Raw genomic sequence first — 12945 nt, 5'->3', positions numbered from 1 at the left:
CACGTACCAAAAAAGCTGGTACAGGGTCACGTTTACCACTGTGTTATATCACCTTTTCTTTTAACAACATTCAATAAACGTTTGGGAACTGAGGACACTTAATTGTTGAAGCTTTGTAGGTGGAATTCTTTCCCATTCTTGCTTGATGTACAGCTTCAGCTGTTCAGCAGTCCGGGGTCTCCGTTGTTGTAGTTTACGCTTCATAATGCGGCACACATTTTCAATGGGAGACAGGTCTGGACTGCAGGGAGGCCAGTCTAGTACTCGCACTCTTTTACTACAAAGCCACGCTCATGTAACACGTGCAGAATGTGGTTTGGCATTGTCTTGTCGAAATAAGCAGGGGCGTCCATGAAAAAGACGTTGCTTGGATGGCAGCATATGTTTCTCCAAAACCTATATGTACCTTTCAGCATTAATGGTGCCTTCACCATGTGTACTTTACCCATACCACTAACACAGCCCCATACTATCACAGATGCTGGCTTTAGAACTTGGCGTCCATAACAATCCGGACGGTTCTTTTCTTCTTTGGCCCCGGAGGACATGACGTCCACAATTTCCAAGAACAATTTGAAATGTGGACTCGTCGGACCACAGAACACTTTTCCACTTTGCATCAGTCCATCTTAGATTTGCATAGTAGAGTTTCAAGTCGCACTTCCGGATGTAGCGCCGAACTGTATTTACTGTCATTGGTTTTCTGAAGTGTTCCTGAGCCCATGTGCTGATATATGTGCACTACAGTACTGTACTTGGACAAAGCAGATTGAATTTGAACAGCTCTGACTCAGTTTATCACAAGGCAGCCACGGCAGCAGAACGGATTAATGGCACTTCAATTCTTAACAGGCAAAGATGATTTGAGATAATGAGTGTTTTGAGTTCCGAACGTGGTCACGGAACAAATTGAACTTTTAGGGCCCCATAATCAACTACTTCACATACACATGTCACATTTTTCAAATTGTTTTATTTATTTAATAGCTCATCTAAGAACGACCTTCGCATTTGCATAACAGCTGTTCACACTTAGGAAACTGATAGCAAGCTATGAACGGTCAACGTGACGTCATAGGCGTCATCCGTAACACGTCTTACCCAAATGTGGACTGTAATTATGTAGGAGCAGCGGCGCTGCACAATGGAATCCACCCCAAAATAGTGAGTTGCTCGTGCGTGAAAGTAACAAGGCGATTGAATTAACCGGTGACGTCATCGGCGAGCGCCTCCGCTGGCCTTGGCGATGGGCTCGACTTGTGAGCCTTGATTTTTTTTTTTTTTTTTTTTTTTTGGGGGGGTCCACATATAGCTCCATCTTACCTCCTCAATTGTACCCACCCTCAAGCATAGTCTTTCCGCGATGACAATTGGAGGTAAGTCCGCGTTAACAAGCTGTGTCGCTGTGCCGACTACGAACAAAGTACGCGTTGGCGTGCGGTTTGTGGAGAGATAGGAGTCGAGCAGGAGTGGAGTTGAGGGAGCTAACAGTGTTAGCCGAGCAGCTAGCTAGCCGGAACCTCTGTCCTGTGGAACACGACAAGAATAATAAATTAACACGCTTGCGAAGTCCACTTTTCAAACACCAAAACGCTCCGTTCATATTCAAATAAGGCATGTAAAGTAAAGCATAAAGTATTCGTTAGCCGTATCCACGAGTAGTTAACAGTATACAGTGTTTGCGCTGTGTAACGGAGTTAAAGTGACTTTTTGGCTCACGGTTTTCCAAGTCAGAACCAGGAAGCCCATCGAATGTGTAGTTGGAATCCCTTTTCTTTTCTTTTCTTTTTTTTTTTTTTTTTTCTTTCCCTCCCCCAGATAATCGACCAAACTCATGACTTGAGCTGTGCACTTCCCACGATTCCGCTGCTCGTTAGCTCACGATGACATCCTCGTTCAAAATGATGCAGCTATGCTCAAAATGTCACTGTCGTTTTGTAAGTGTACTTTGAAATACGTCATGTTTTCTGACCTGAGCCAACGAAGGCGACCTCCTCATGCAAGTATGAGATATTGAATTTGTGATGTGGTCATAAATCAAACGCAAGGAAATATTCAGTAATTTGCTTCCGCTGTGTTGTAGTAAATAAGATGTGTTGAGGAACCTGATGCAATTGCAAGTGTAAACATATGGAAAGCTATTCGAACATTTATACCATGCTATCAAGCTTAGGGTCCATGTACTAGTATCCTCTTCGCACTCTCAGAAAACTAGTAGAACAACTGCCTCTTGCTAGTAATGTTTTTTCCAACTAGTATCTTCCACTTTTGGCCTACTAGTAGCTAATTGAACTTCACCAAACCACTGGGTTGTTTAGTAGCACTACGAGACCAAACTATGGGTATGTGCCACGGACTAGTAGCCTACTGGACACTAGTAGTAGTACCAAAATGCTCTGCCCAAATGTCATAGTGACAGGCAGTTTTATGGAAAGCTGTTTGAGCAAATATTCGATATCCAATATAAGGGCCATGTACTAGTACACGCTGTCCTCATGAGTACGACAATTCAGCACTAGTAGAACGACTATGGTGCATCAGTAGAATGACTTACTCATAAAAATGTTTACAATAAATGCTGAAACAGCTTTAAGGAAAGCCATTTCAGGCTTTATCTGCTCTCCTCATATCCATCTTAAGTTCCATGTAGCTACTAGTACAGTATTTTTTCTTACTAGTAGGACTACTACATGTTACTAATGAGTCAAAGCTGTGCACCATGCAATTCTAAAAATATGGACAGCTGTTTGAGCATATAGTTGATATCCTTGATGTCCAACTTATATTCCATGTACGAGTGCGCTCTTGGCCCTCACTAGTAAGACAAGTAGAACCATTAGGGCACACTAATGGAACGACTGTGTCTTACGAGTAAGGTTTTTTTTTTCTCCCCCCAAATAAATGATCAAACCCTTGATATTCAGCTGAAAGTCCATGCACTCGTACATTCTTTGTACTTGCTAGTAGGACAACTTTCACGTAGTAGTAGGACATCTAAAGTTACTATTGATGCAAAACCATATAGTAATTGACAGCTGCATGTATTTATTCTATATCCTTGATATCCAACTTAAGGTCCATATTCTAGTACACTCTTTTTCCTCACTAGTAGGACAACTACATGTTAACACATTCACTGCCATTGACGGCTTTATAAGTCAAATATCCATGTTACCTGGGAAGGCTGGCAGTGAAATGAGACAAAACTTTGCACTAGTTTATATCTGCGTGCTATTTGTAGTAGTAGTGAAGTGCTGCTTTAATGTCACGAGCAGTACAAACGCCATCCTAAAAACAAACAAAAAAAACCTCAGACAAGTGATTATTAAACGCATTGAGATTAAACAATTTTGAGTCTTCAATGAGCATAACATGGATGTTTTTGGAATGTGGGAGGAACCCACAGTACCCGACGAAACATGGTGAACATACGATCTCCACACAGGACAGCCACCTTTTCCAAATTTATTTGCGCCCGAGTTTTATTTTTTGCTGGAAAACGAAGACATCTGTGAGCGTGAGTGCACTCGTGATGGACTAAAACGTTAAATACCAAATGTTGTTGATGAACACACCAGATTAGACGATAATCGTTTTTGTGTGCTCCATCTGTAAAGAGCAAAATGGAAACTCAATGTTCTTAATCAGTGGAATGCCAAGCAGAAGTACTAATAGTGTGCAGATCAACAATTGTACCTGGCCAGTTAAAAACCCACACCGCTGTTACAGTACATGTTGAGTATTGGACATTTATGTACTGTTAAAGCATGCTAACTATTGCATGTGATAGATAAGAATATTGTTCGTAAAAGTGAGCGTAGTATTCAAGGCAGACCTTTTAATTTTAATTGAACCACATGCATGCAATGTTAGGGAAATTACTGGGAAAATAACATTAAAGGACCTATAGTTACCGACCTTTAGTGGTAGGGGAGAGTGTGGCTCGACAGCCTAGGATGGTGGTGTGTAAGATGACACTGGTGGTGGGGAGGAAGATTAGGAAGACAAAAGCACAGCAGAGAACCATATGGTGGAAGCTGAGACAGGACGAGTGTTGTGCAGCTTTTCGGGAAGAGGTGAGACAGGCTCTCGGTGGACAGGAGAAGCTTCCAGAAGACTGGACCACTGCAGCCAAGGTGATCAGAGAGGCAGGCAGGAGAGTACTTGGTGTATCTTCTGGCAGGAAAGGAGAGAAGGAGACTTGGTGGTGGAACCTCACAGTACAGGAAATCATACAAGGAAAAAGGTTAGCTAAGAAGAAGTGGGACACTGAGAGGACCGAGGAGAGAAGAAGAAGAAGAAGAATCTCCTTTTATTGTCATGAACATGCATGTACACGAAATTTGTTCTCTGCATTTAACCCATCACAGTGAATACATACACGTTAGTGGAACACACTGGAGCAGGGGGCAGCCGAAGCGCCCGGGGAGCATTTCGGGGTATCAGTGTCTTACTCAAGGACACCACAGCGAGTGAGTCCAGGGGATGTTGGCAGATGGTCCAGTCGGCGAAAGGAATACATTGAGATGCGAAATAGGGCAAAGTTAGAGGTGGCAAAGGCCAAACAAGAGGCATATGATGACATTTATGCCAGAATTGACACTAAAGAAGGAGAAAAGGATCTATACAGGTTGGCCAGACAGAGGGATAGAGATGGGAAGGATGTGCAGCAGGTTAGGGTGATTAAGGATAGAGATGGAAATATGTTGACTGGTGCCAGTAGTGTGCTGGACAGATGGAAAGAATACTTTGAGGAGTTGATGAATGAGGAAAATAAGAGAGAAGGGAGAGTAGAAGAGGCAAGTGTGGTGGACCAGGACGTGGCAATGATTATTAAGGGGGAAGTTAGAAAGGCATTAAAGAGGATGAAAAATGGAAAGGCAGTTGATCCTGATGACATTCCTGTGGAGGTATGGAAGCATTTAGGAGAGGTGGCTGTGGAGTTTTTGACCAGCTTGTTCAATAGAACTCTAGCGTGTGAGAATATGCCTGAGGAATGGAGGAAAAGTGTTCTGGTGCCCATTTTTAAGAACAAGGGTGATGTGCAGAGCTGTGGGAACTATAGAGGAATAAAGTTGATGAGCCACACAATGAAGTTATGGGAAAGAGTAGTGGAGGCTAGACTCAGGACAGAAGTGAGTATTTGCGAGCAACAGTATGGTTTCATGCCTAGAAAGAGTACCACAGATGCGTTATTTGCCTTGAGGATGTTGATGGAAAAGTACAGAGAAGGTCAGAAGGAGCTACATTGTGTCTTTGTAGCGCTAGAGAAAGCCTATGACAGAGTACCCACAGAGGAACTGTGGTACTGCATGCGGAAGGCTGGCGTGGCAGAGAAGTATGTTAGAATAATACAGGACATGTACGAGGGCAGCAGAACAGCGCTGAGGTGTGCTGTAGGTGTGACAGATGAATTTAAGGTGGAGATGGGACTGCATCAGGTATCAGCCCTGAGCCCCTTCCTATTTGCAATGGTGATGGATAGACTGACAGATGAGGTTAGACTGGAATCCCGTGGACCATGATGTTTGCAGATGACTTTGTGATCTGCAGTGAAAGCAGGGAGCAGGTGGAGGAACAGTTAGAAAGATGGAGGCATGCACCGGAAACCAGAGGAATGAAGATTACCCGAAGTAAGACAGAATATATGTTTGAGTGAGAGGGGTGGTGGGGGAAGAGTGAGGCTACAGGGAGAAGAGATAGCAAGGGTGGAGGACTTTAAATACTTGGGGTCAACCGTCCAGAGCAATGGTGAGTGTGGTCAGGAAGTGAAGAAACGGGTCCAAGCAGGTTGGAACGGGTGGAGGAAGGTGTCAGGTGTGTTATCTGACAGAAGAGTCTCTGCTCGGATTAAGTGCAAAGTTTATAAAACAGTGGTGAGGCCAGCCATGATGTACGGATTAGAGACAGTGGCACTGAAGAGACAACAGGAAGCATCGGTGGAGGTCGCCGAAATGAAGATGTTGAGGTTCGCACTCGGAGTGACCAGGTTCGCTAAAATTAAAATTAATCAGAGGGACAGCCAAGGTTCGATGTTTTGGAGACAAAGTTAGAAAGAGCAGACTTTGATGGTTTGGACACGTCCAGAGGAGAAATAGTGAGTATATTGGTAGAAGGATGATGAGGATGGAGCTGCCAGGCGAGAGAGGTGGAGGAAGGCCAAAGAGAAGGTTGATGGAAGACAGGAGGGCAGTTGGTGTTCGAGGAGAGGATGCAGGAGATAGGCTTACATGAAAAAGGATGACGCGCTGTGGCGACCCCTAGAGGGACAAGCCGAAAGGAGAAGAAGAAATGTCCAGATGGTCCATATTTCACTGACAAGTTCTCTTTATGTATTTTTTTTGCACAAGAAACTGAAACTGGCTGTCATTTCCAATATCATCGGTCAGTTTTGGAACAATTGGTGAATAACTAATTGCACTTTTGTCATCGCCAAAATCGATACACCACCTTGTCTTGGTGTGACCATCATCAGAGACAGAAGTGGAGACCAAATTCGCTGCATAGCCAGTGTAGACAAAGTACTATACTACAACGCCAATTCCAATGAAGTTGGGACGTTGTGTTAAACATGAATAAAAACAGAATACAATGATTTGCAAATCATGTTCGACCTATATTTAATTGAATACACTACAAATACAAGATATTTAATGTTCAAACTGATAAAACGTGATTCTTTTTCGCAAATAATCATTAACTTAGAATTTTATGGCTGCAACACGGTCCAAAAAAGCTGGGACAGGTGGCAAAAAAAGACTGAAAAAGTTGAGGAATGCTCATCAAACACCTGTTTGGAACATCCCACAGGTGAACAGGCTAATTGGGAACAGGTGGGTGCCATGATTGAGTATAAAAGGAGCTTCCCTGAATTGCTCAGTCATTCACAAGCAAAGATGGGGCGAGGTTCACCTCTTTGTGAACAAGTGCGTGAGAAAATAGTCAAACAGTTTAAGGACAATGTTCCCCAACGTACAATTGGAAGGAATTTAGGGATTTCATCATCTACGATCCATAATATCATCAAAAGGTTCAGAGAATCTGGAGAAATCACTGCTTGTAAGCGGCAAGGCCGAAAATCAACATTGAATGCCCGTGACCTTCAATCCCTCAGGCGGCACTGCATCAAAAACCGACATCAATGTGTAAAGGATATCACCACATGGGCTCAGGAACACTTCAGAAAACCAATGTCAGTAAATACAGTTCGGCGCTACATCCGGAAGTGCAACTTGAAAGTCTACTATGCAAAGCAAAAGCCATTTATCAACAACACACAGAAACGCCACCGGCTTCTCTGGGTCATCTAAGATGGACTGATGCAAAGTGGAAAAGTGTTCTGTGGTCCGACGAGTCCAAATTTCATCCATCCATCCATTTTCTGAGCCGCTTCTCCTCACTAGGGTCGCGGGAGTGCTGGAGCCTATCCCAGCTATCATCGGGCAGGAGGCGGGATACACCCAGCCAATCGCAGGGCACATACAAACAAACAACCATTCACACTCACATTCACACCTACGGGCAATTTCGAGTCGTCAATTAACCTAGCGTGCATGTTTTTGGGATGTGGGAGGCAACCGGAGTGCCCGGAGAACATTCAAACTCCACACAGGCGGGGCCGGGGATTGAACCCCGGTCCTCAGAACTGTGAGGCAGACGCTCTAACCAGTCGTCCACCGTGCCGCCACATTTCAAATTGTTTTTGGAAATTGTGGACGTCTTGAGGAGGAAAAGAACCATCCGGTCTGTTATGGACGCAAAGTTCAAAAGCCAGTATCTGTGATGGTATGGGGTTGTGTTAGTGCCAATGGCATGGGTAACTTACACATCTGTGAAGGCACCATTAATGCTGAAAGGTACATACAGGTTTTGAAGAAACATATGCTGCCATCGAAGCAACGTCTTTTTCATAGGCATACTTGCTTTTTTCAGCAAGACAGTGCCAAACCACATTCTGCACGTGTTACAGCAGCGTGGCTTCGTAGTAAAAGAGTGCGGATACTAGACTGGCCTGCCTGCAGTCCAGACCTGTCTCCCATTGAAAATGTGTGGCGCATTATGAAGCGTGCTTGCTGCGGTGTTATAACCCTTGAAGCAACGGATATTTGAACAGAAACAACACTTAGACAGGCATATATTATTAATCATCTGCAAAAAAAAACAAACAGCTAGTATTACTGCAACATATTGAACAGTTGTAGGTATTGTCTTACCAAAATTTGACTTACAAAAGCAAAAGATACTTTATTGTACACGCAACAGTGCAGATATAGTGCAAGATTATTATCTTAGTCTTTGAGGATAAACAGAGGTGCCAGTGCTGTAACAGTGACATCATTTGTGGCAGCATCATCTTTTACTGCCCGTGTATGATTCATACCAACCCCTAAATTTAATAAAGTTATCTGAGACGGCTATTTTGAAAACGTAGCCCAAGAAAAGATATTACTTTGTTCTCCCGCTCATGTCTGTTTTGTCTTGTCCTCAGGAGAGCTGTCAGCGGAAGTCAACTGGGCGATTTCAGAGCTGGTGCCTGCCCGCCCCGACTGGCTTGCGAGTGTCAGCTCCTGTGGCGTGCAGTGAATTCACTTTGTTGGTCCCAGCGTCGCGATGAAACCGGCTCAGGAGCGCAACCAGGAGTGCCTGCCTCCTAAGAAGAGGGACCTCCCTGTTAGCAATTGTGGCAGCGCTGCAGGGACACCAGGAGCGGGGACTGCCGTAGAAAGAGAACGAGGAGGAGGAGCGGCTGCCAGTGGTGGAGGTAGCATTGTTGGAGAAGATGAAGCGGGCTCCATCCAGAACTGTGTGGCCAACAGTGACTCTCAGGGAGGCCCTCCATCTGGGGAGTGGCTGCGAGCTCAGCCGGGACTTCACTACGGAGTGGACACTTCTGAGGGCATATCAGCAGTTCCAGTAGACCAGTACAGTATGCTTTATAAGGTGGCTCTACCGTCTGTTACATACTCGCCCACCAGTCCTCACCCAGTCTTAAGCCACATCTCTCCAGCCTACACTGTACACTCGCCCCTCTTGCAGCATCCGGGCCTTCCTTATCCTCCTTTGGGCTACGCGCAGGTCCCTCATTCTTCCCTCCAGTTTGTCAGCTCCCCGTATGCGGCAGTACCGTACGCTTTACCTCCCGGCTTTGTCCCCGGTTCGCTAATCTCCCCCTCTGGGACCATCCCTCAGGCCCACGCCGTGCCCCACCTCGTCCCTTACCCATCTGTCATACAAGAAGGGGTGGTCTCCCCACCTCCTCAGGCTCAGGTAGCCGCTCATACCTTTGCCAAAGTTTCCGCATCCAGCGGCGTACCGCTGATGCTGCCTTCAGAGCAGGTCGCCCAGCAGCACCTCAGTACTGTGGGAGTCATGTCCGCCACAGAGCTCAGCTCGCGGGGGATGCCGCTCTTCTATCACCCTCAGGGTGCTGCCAGAGCTCCTGCCTCCAGGGACACCCACAGCATGCATCAGGAAAAGGAGCCAGAGATAAATGGAGGGGACAAGGGCCAGGGGGCCAGGGAGCTCGCGTTGGACTCCTCCTACCCCGGCAGGAATGCACGAGTGCAGCAGGTAACGGCCATCCCTGCGGCGCACGAGCCCAACCAGAAACGCCGGCTGAGCTCACCCGGGCACCGCAGCACTCCAGACAGTGACCTGGAGGTGAGTTGTTGACACAGGTGTCATCTGAAACAATGCTCCTCAATTATGTCTCAGACTTCATTTTCAATAAGTTGGCGTGATGGCGGCCAGTTAACAGCCGGCCAACTTGACACTGTCATTCGCTGACACCCACGTCAATCACCTGGCCAGGCAGCGCCTTTTAAAGCCATACACACTCTAAGTCACAGATGCTAAAATAAAATGGGAGGGTGGTGACGGCAAGTGGACAAAAATAATACCTGCAATTCATTGTGTTTAATAATGCAAAATCTATTTTAATCCGATTACTTGATTAATCGATGCGCATAATTGGTAGAATACTTGATTCTAAAAATATTCGATAGCTCCAGCCCTACTTTTGAGGGATATTTTTTCCTGAAAATGTTGTATATGATTTTAATATCCTTTTGCAAAAGCACATGTTTATTTAAACATGACTATTGTTCCAGGTGCAACAGGTGGTTGGCAGTTTGGCTTCCTCCTCCAGCCAAAGTATCAGCGGAGGGCGTAAAGAGGTCTCCTTCGCCCCTTTGAATCTGTCTCAGAGTGTCCAGAAAGCCAGAGACATCCACGGAGAGAACCCGGCTCTCGCTTCTGGCCGTGCCGCGTTCGTTGCCCAACCTGTGAACTATGGTGAGCCCAGAGTGAGCGGACTGCAGCAGCAGCAACAAGTGGTTCAGCCGGCCCACGCTGTCATGCTATCCAACGGGCAGCCTGTGCTAATCCCTGTGGAGTATCACCCGCAGCCTCAGCAACACTACCCAGCACAGGCTAATGACGGCTCTCCCAAGCCCTCCTTTAAAGCCTCAGATCCTTCAGCCAGAGCTTGCCTCCCCGAGAGAGCTGGGGGCGAGCCGGTCGTACCCCTGCAGCAGCAGCCGCAGCCTCCCGCTGAGGTGACCCAGGCCTTAGCATCCTGCACCGTCCCCGGCCCGGCCCCCGGCAACCCGTCGCACTTCATGAAGGGCGCCATCATCCAGCTGGCCACAGGGGAGCTGAAGCGTGTGGAGGACCTGCAAACTCAGGACTTTGTGCGCAGCGCCGAACTGAGCGGCGGGCTGAAGATCGACTCCAGCATGGTGGTGGACATCCGCGCCAGCCAGCAGAGGCCTGGCCTGGTGACGCTGCACTTTACAGTGGGGGAGCAGCAGAGCAAAGTGACCATCGACGTGCCGCCGGAGCACCCCTTTTTTGTGTTCGGCCAAGGCTGGTCATCCTACAGCCCGGAGCACACCGCGCAGCTCTATGGCTTGCCCTGCCATCAGATCCAAGTCGGGGACGTGTGCGTGTCCATCACGCTGCAGCAGCAACCATCACAGCAGAAAGCCGCACAACACCATCACCCTCAACAGCAGAACGTGGCCAAGACGGTGAGCAAAAGCACCGAACACGCTCACCAGCTCATGGGGCCGCCTGCCCCGCAGCAACCGCGTCCTCAGGCTCATTTCAGGACAGAGCGCGTGCACAGAGACAGGCCGAGGGAGGCCGAAGAAGACGCGACGGACAGGGAAGAAGCCACACACCACCCCGAGCCCCACATGAGACCGAGTTGGACCTCAGGCGAGCACCCCAGGAGTCAGAGCGGCTACCACTTGCACACGGACGCCTCCGCCTTCGCGGGTGCCGCCATGGGGGCCGTGCTGGGCGCTTCTCAGAGACGCTGGTCCTCTCCTGGCCTCCAAAGATACAGTATGAAGGGCGAGCATGGGGCGTGTCCTCAGATCAGCACCTCTGGACACATCCGACCCTCGTTTATCCCCCAGGAGGTCAAACTGTCCATTGAGGGACGCTCGAACGCAGGGAAGTAGCATGAGGTTCGGTAGCAACTGTGGAGGAGACCCGCTGCGGCTGGAGTAAAGAGTGTGAATGTAGCCGGAGAATGTTGAAGATTTTTGCACAACCAACTGAAAAAAAAAATCTTGTTCTGGCTCAGCATCGCGCGCCGTAAGGGAGAAGTTTGTAGTTTCCGAGAATAGTCCTCGTACACTGCATTTCTCCTCCCTCTGTCACCACTTCCTCACTGGAGGTCACCATCTCATTAGGAACGCCCAGGCTTCCTGATCGGAACGCCCTTTGGTCGGACAACTCCGGGTTGGGTTTGGAGCCCTATAATCTTTGATCCATTCCTGACTTTCGACGTCTGTTACGACGACGCTGACACACAAAGCGCGGCGCGTCTTGTCGCGCGTCTTACAATCCAACTTGTGAAGAATCAATCACATGCCCTTTTTTTTTTTTTTGTCCACTAACACCTCTCTGTGCGTGTTTGTCTGTTTGAGTGTGTTTGCAGAAGTACAACAAACTGGAATCACTGCTTTATTCATTCCAGTATCATCACTCACCTCCTCAATGCACCTCAGAGAACTCCTTAAACAGCAGACTGGGAACGTCGGGAGTAACCCGAGAGTCACGTTATCCTTCATCTCGAGTCTGCTCACATACCAAAATTGAAGCAATAGAACCCACAATGGGACTGTCCTCATAAGATAATCTTTTTCCAAAAAATGCCACCTCACATCACCCCAACTTTTAAAGGTAATGCACTATTCTCATCTTCCATTTTCTACTCGTTCCTTGCCGATTCCCCATATCGCTGATATTTGATCTTTCTTGCTTTCGTCACTCTTTCCTCACTTTTTTTTTTTTGCTATCCCTCCACTTTGTCACCGACCTTTTGTCTAACACCACGTAAAGGGAATGCATTCGGAAAACTGACATGATTTTTTTTGGGATCTGTTTGCAAATTAGCCAAGATGAATGCTGTAGTTTCCTCATGCTCACTGAACATACAGTATAATAAGTGCAATTAGTACACACCGAAACACACAGAGGTTATAGTAATCAGGCGACACATAACACGCACACACAGACATTCCTACTGAAAAAGTACAAACAAATATTTTTTTAAAAGAACAGATTTTATTTCATATTTCAGAAGAAGCTAAAATTTCCACTTGTCATCCGAAGTAAAAAACATTAAATCTACAGGGGGTCTCTAAAAACCGAACGCATGCATATTTTCAAGAAATTACATTTTTGAAACGTTTTTATTCAGTTGGAATACAGTGTTCACCGCCTAGTTTTTACGGGAAAATAACCCGTAATAAAAAAGTAGTACTTTGGCCCCATCTTGGTGCCAAGGAAGGTTGAAGTGAGGGGTGGAGATTCATTTAGTCAGGACATAGCCCTGTCTCATAGAAAAGTCGTACTTTGTCACATCTTGTGTCATCTAATTATAAACTAGAAGGGGAACACGATTATCTTGGATATCATTTCCAACATTTT

The 12945-nt window shown here is 46.7% G+C and overlaps 1 protein-coding gene across 2 annotated transcripts; it reads left to right on the top strand.

Annotated features, from left to right (window-relative positions):
* Nucleotides 1-1043: 1043 nt before the first annotated feature.
* On the top strand, nt 1044-12090 carry atxn1l (ataxin 1-like). 2 transcript variants are annotated; one of them, XM_061754622.1, is made up of 3 exons: nt 1044-1376; nt 8489-9660; nt 10110-12090. In XM_061754622.1, exons 2-3 carry the CDS (start codon nt 8611-8613, stop codon nt 11466-11468), a joined length of 2409 nt encoding a protein of 802 aa, XP_061610606.1. In that variant the 5' UTR covers nt 1044-1376; nt 8489-8610; the 3' UTR covers nt 11469-12090. The 2 variants fall into 2 exon arrangements, with proteins under 2 accessions (XP_061610606.1, XP_061610614.1); XM_061754630.1 differs by having other exon boundaries at nt 1067-1164.
* The last annotated feature ends 855 nt before the right edge of the window (nt 12091-12945 follow it).

Source organism: Phyllopteryx taeniolatus, chromosome 2 (genome assembly GCF_024500385.1).
Source record: "Phyllopteryx taeniolatus isolate TA_2022b chromosome 2, UOR_Ptae_1.2, whole genome shotgun sequence".
Lineage (NCBI taxonomy): Eukaryota > Metazoa > Chordata > Actinopteri > Syngnathiformes > Syngnathidae > Phyllopteryx > Phyllopteryx taeniolatus.
The sequence above is the reverse complement of the archived record's forward strand: the minus strand, read 5'-3'. Positions and strand labels throughout refer to the sequence as shown.

Bases quoted from the DNA above. Each gene is read 5' to 3' on its own strand.
- atxn1l (XM_061754622.1), top strand. From the start codon at position 8,611: ATGAAACCGGCTCAGGAGCGCAACCAGGAGTGCCTGCCTCCTAAGAAG. The intron at 9,661-10,109 runs GTGAGTTGTTGA...CTATTGTTCCAG, and splicing joins CTCCAGACAGTGACCTGGAG to GTGCAACAGGTGGTTGGCAG.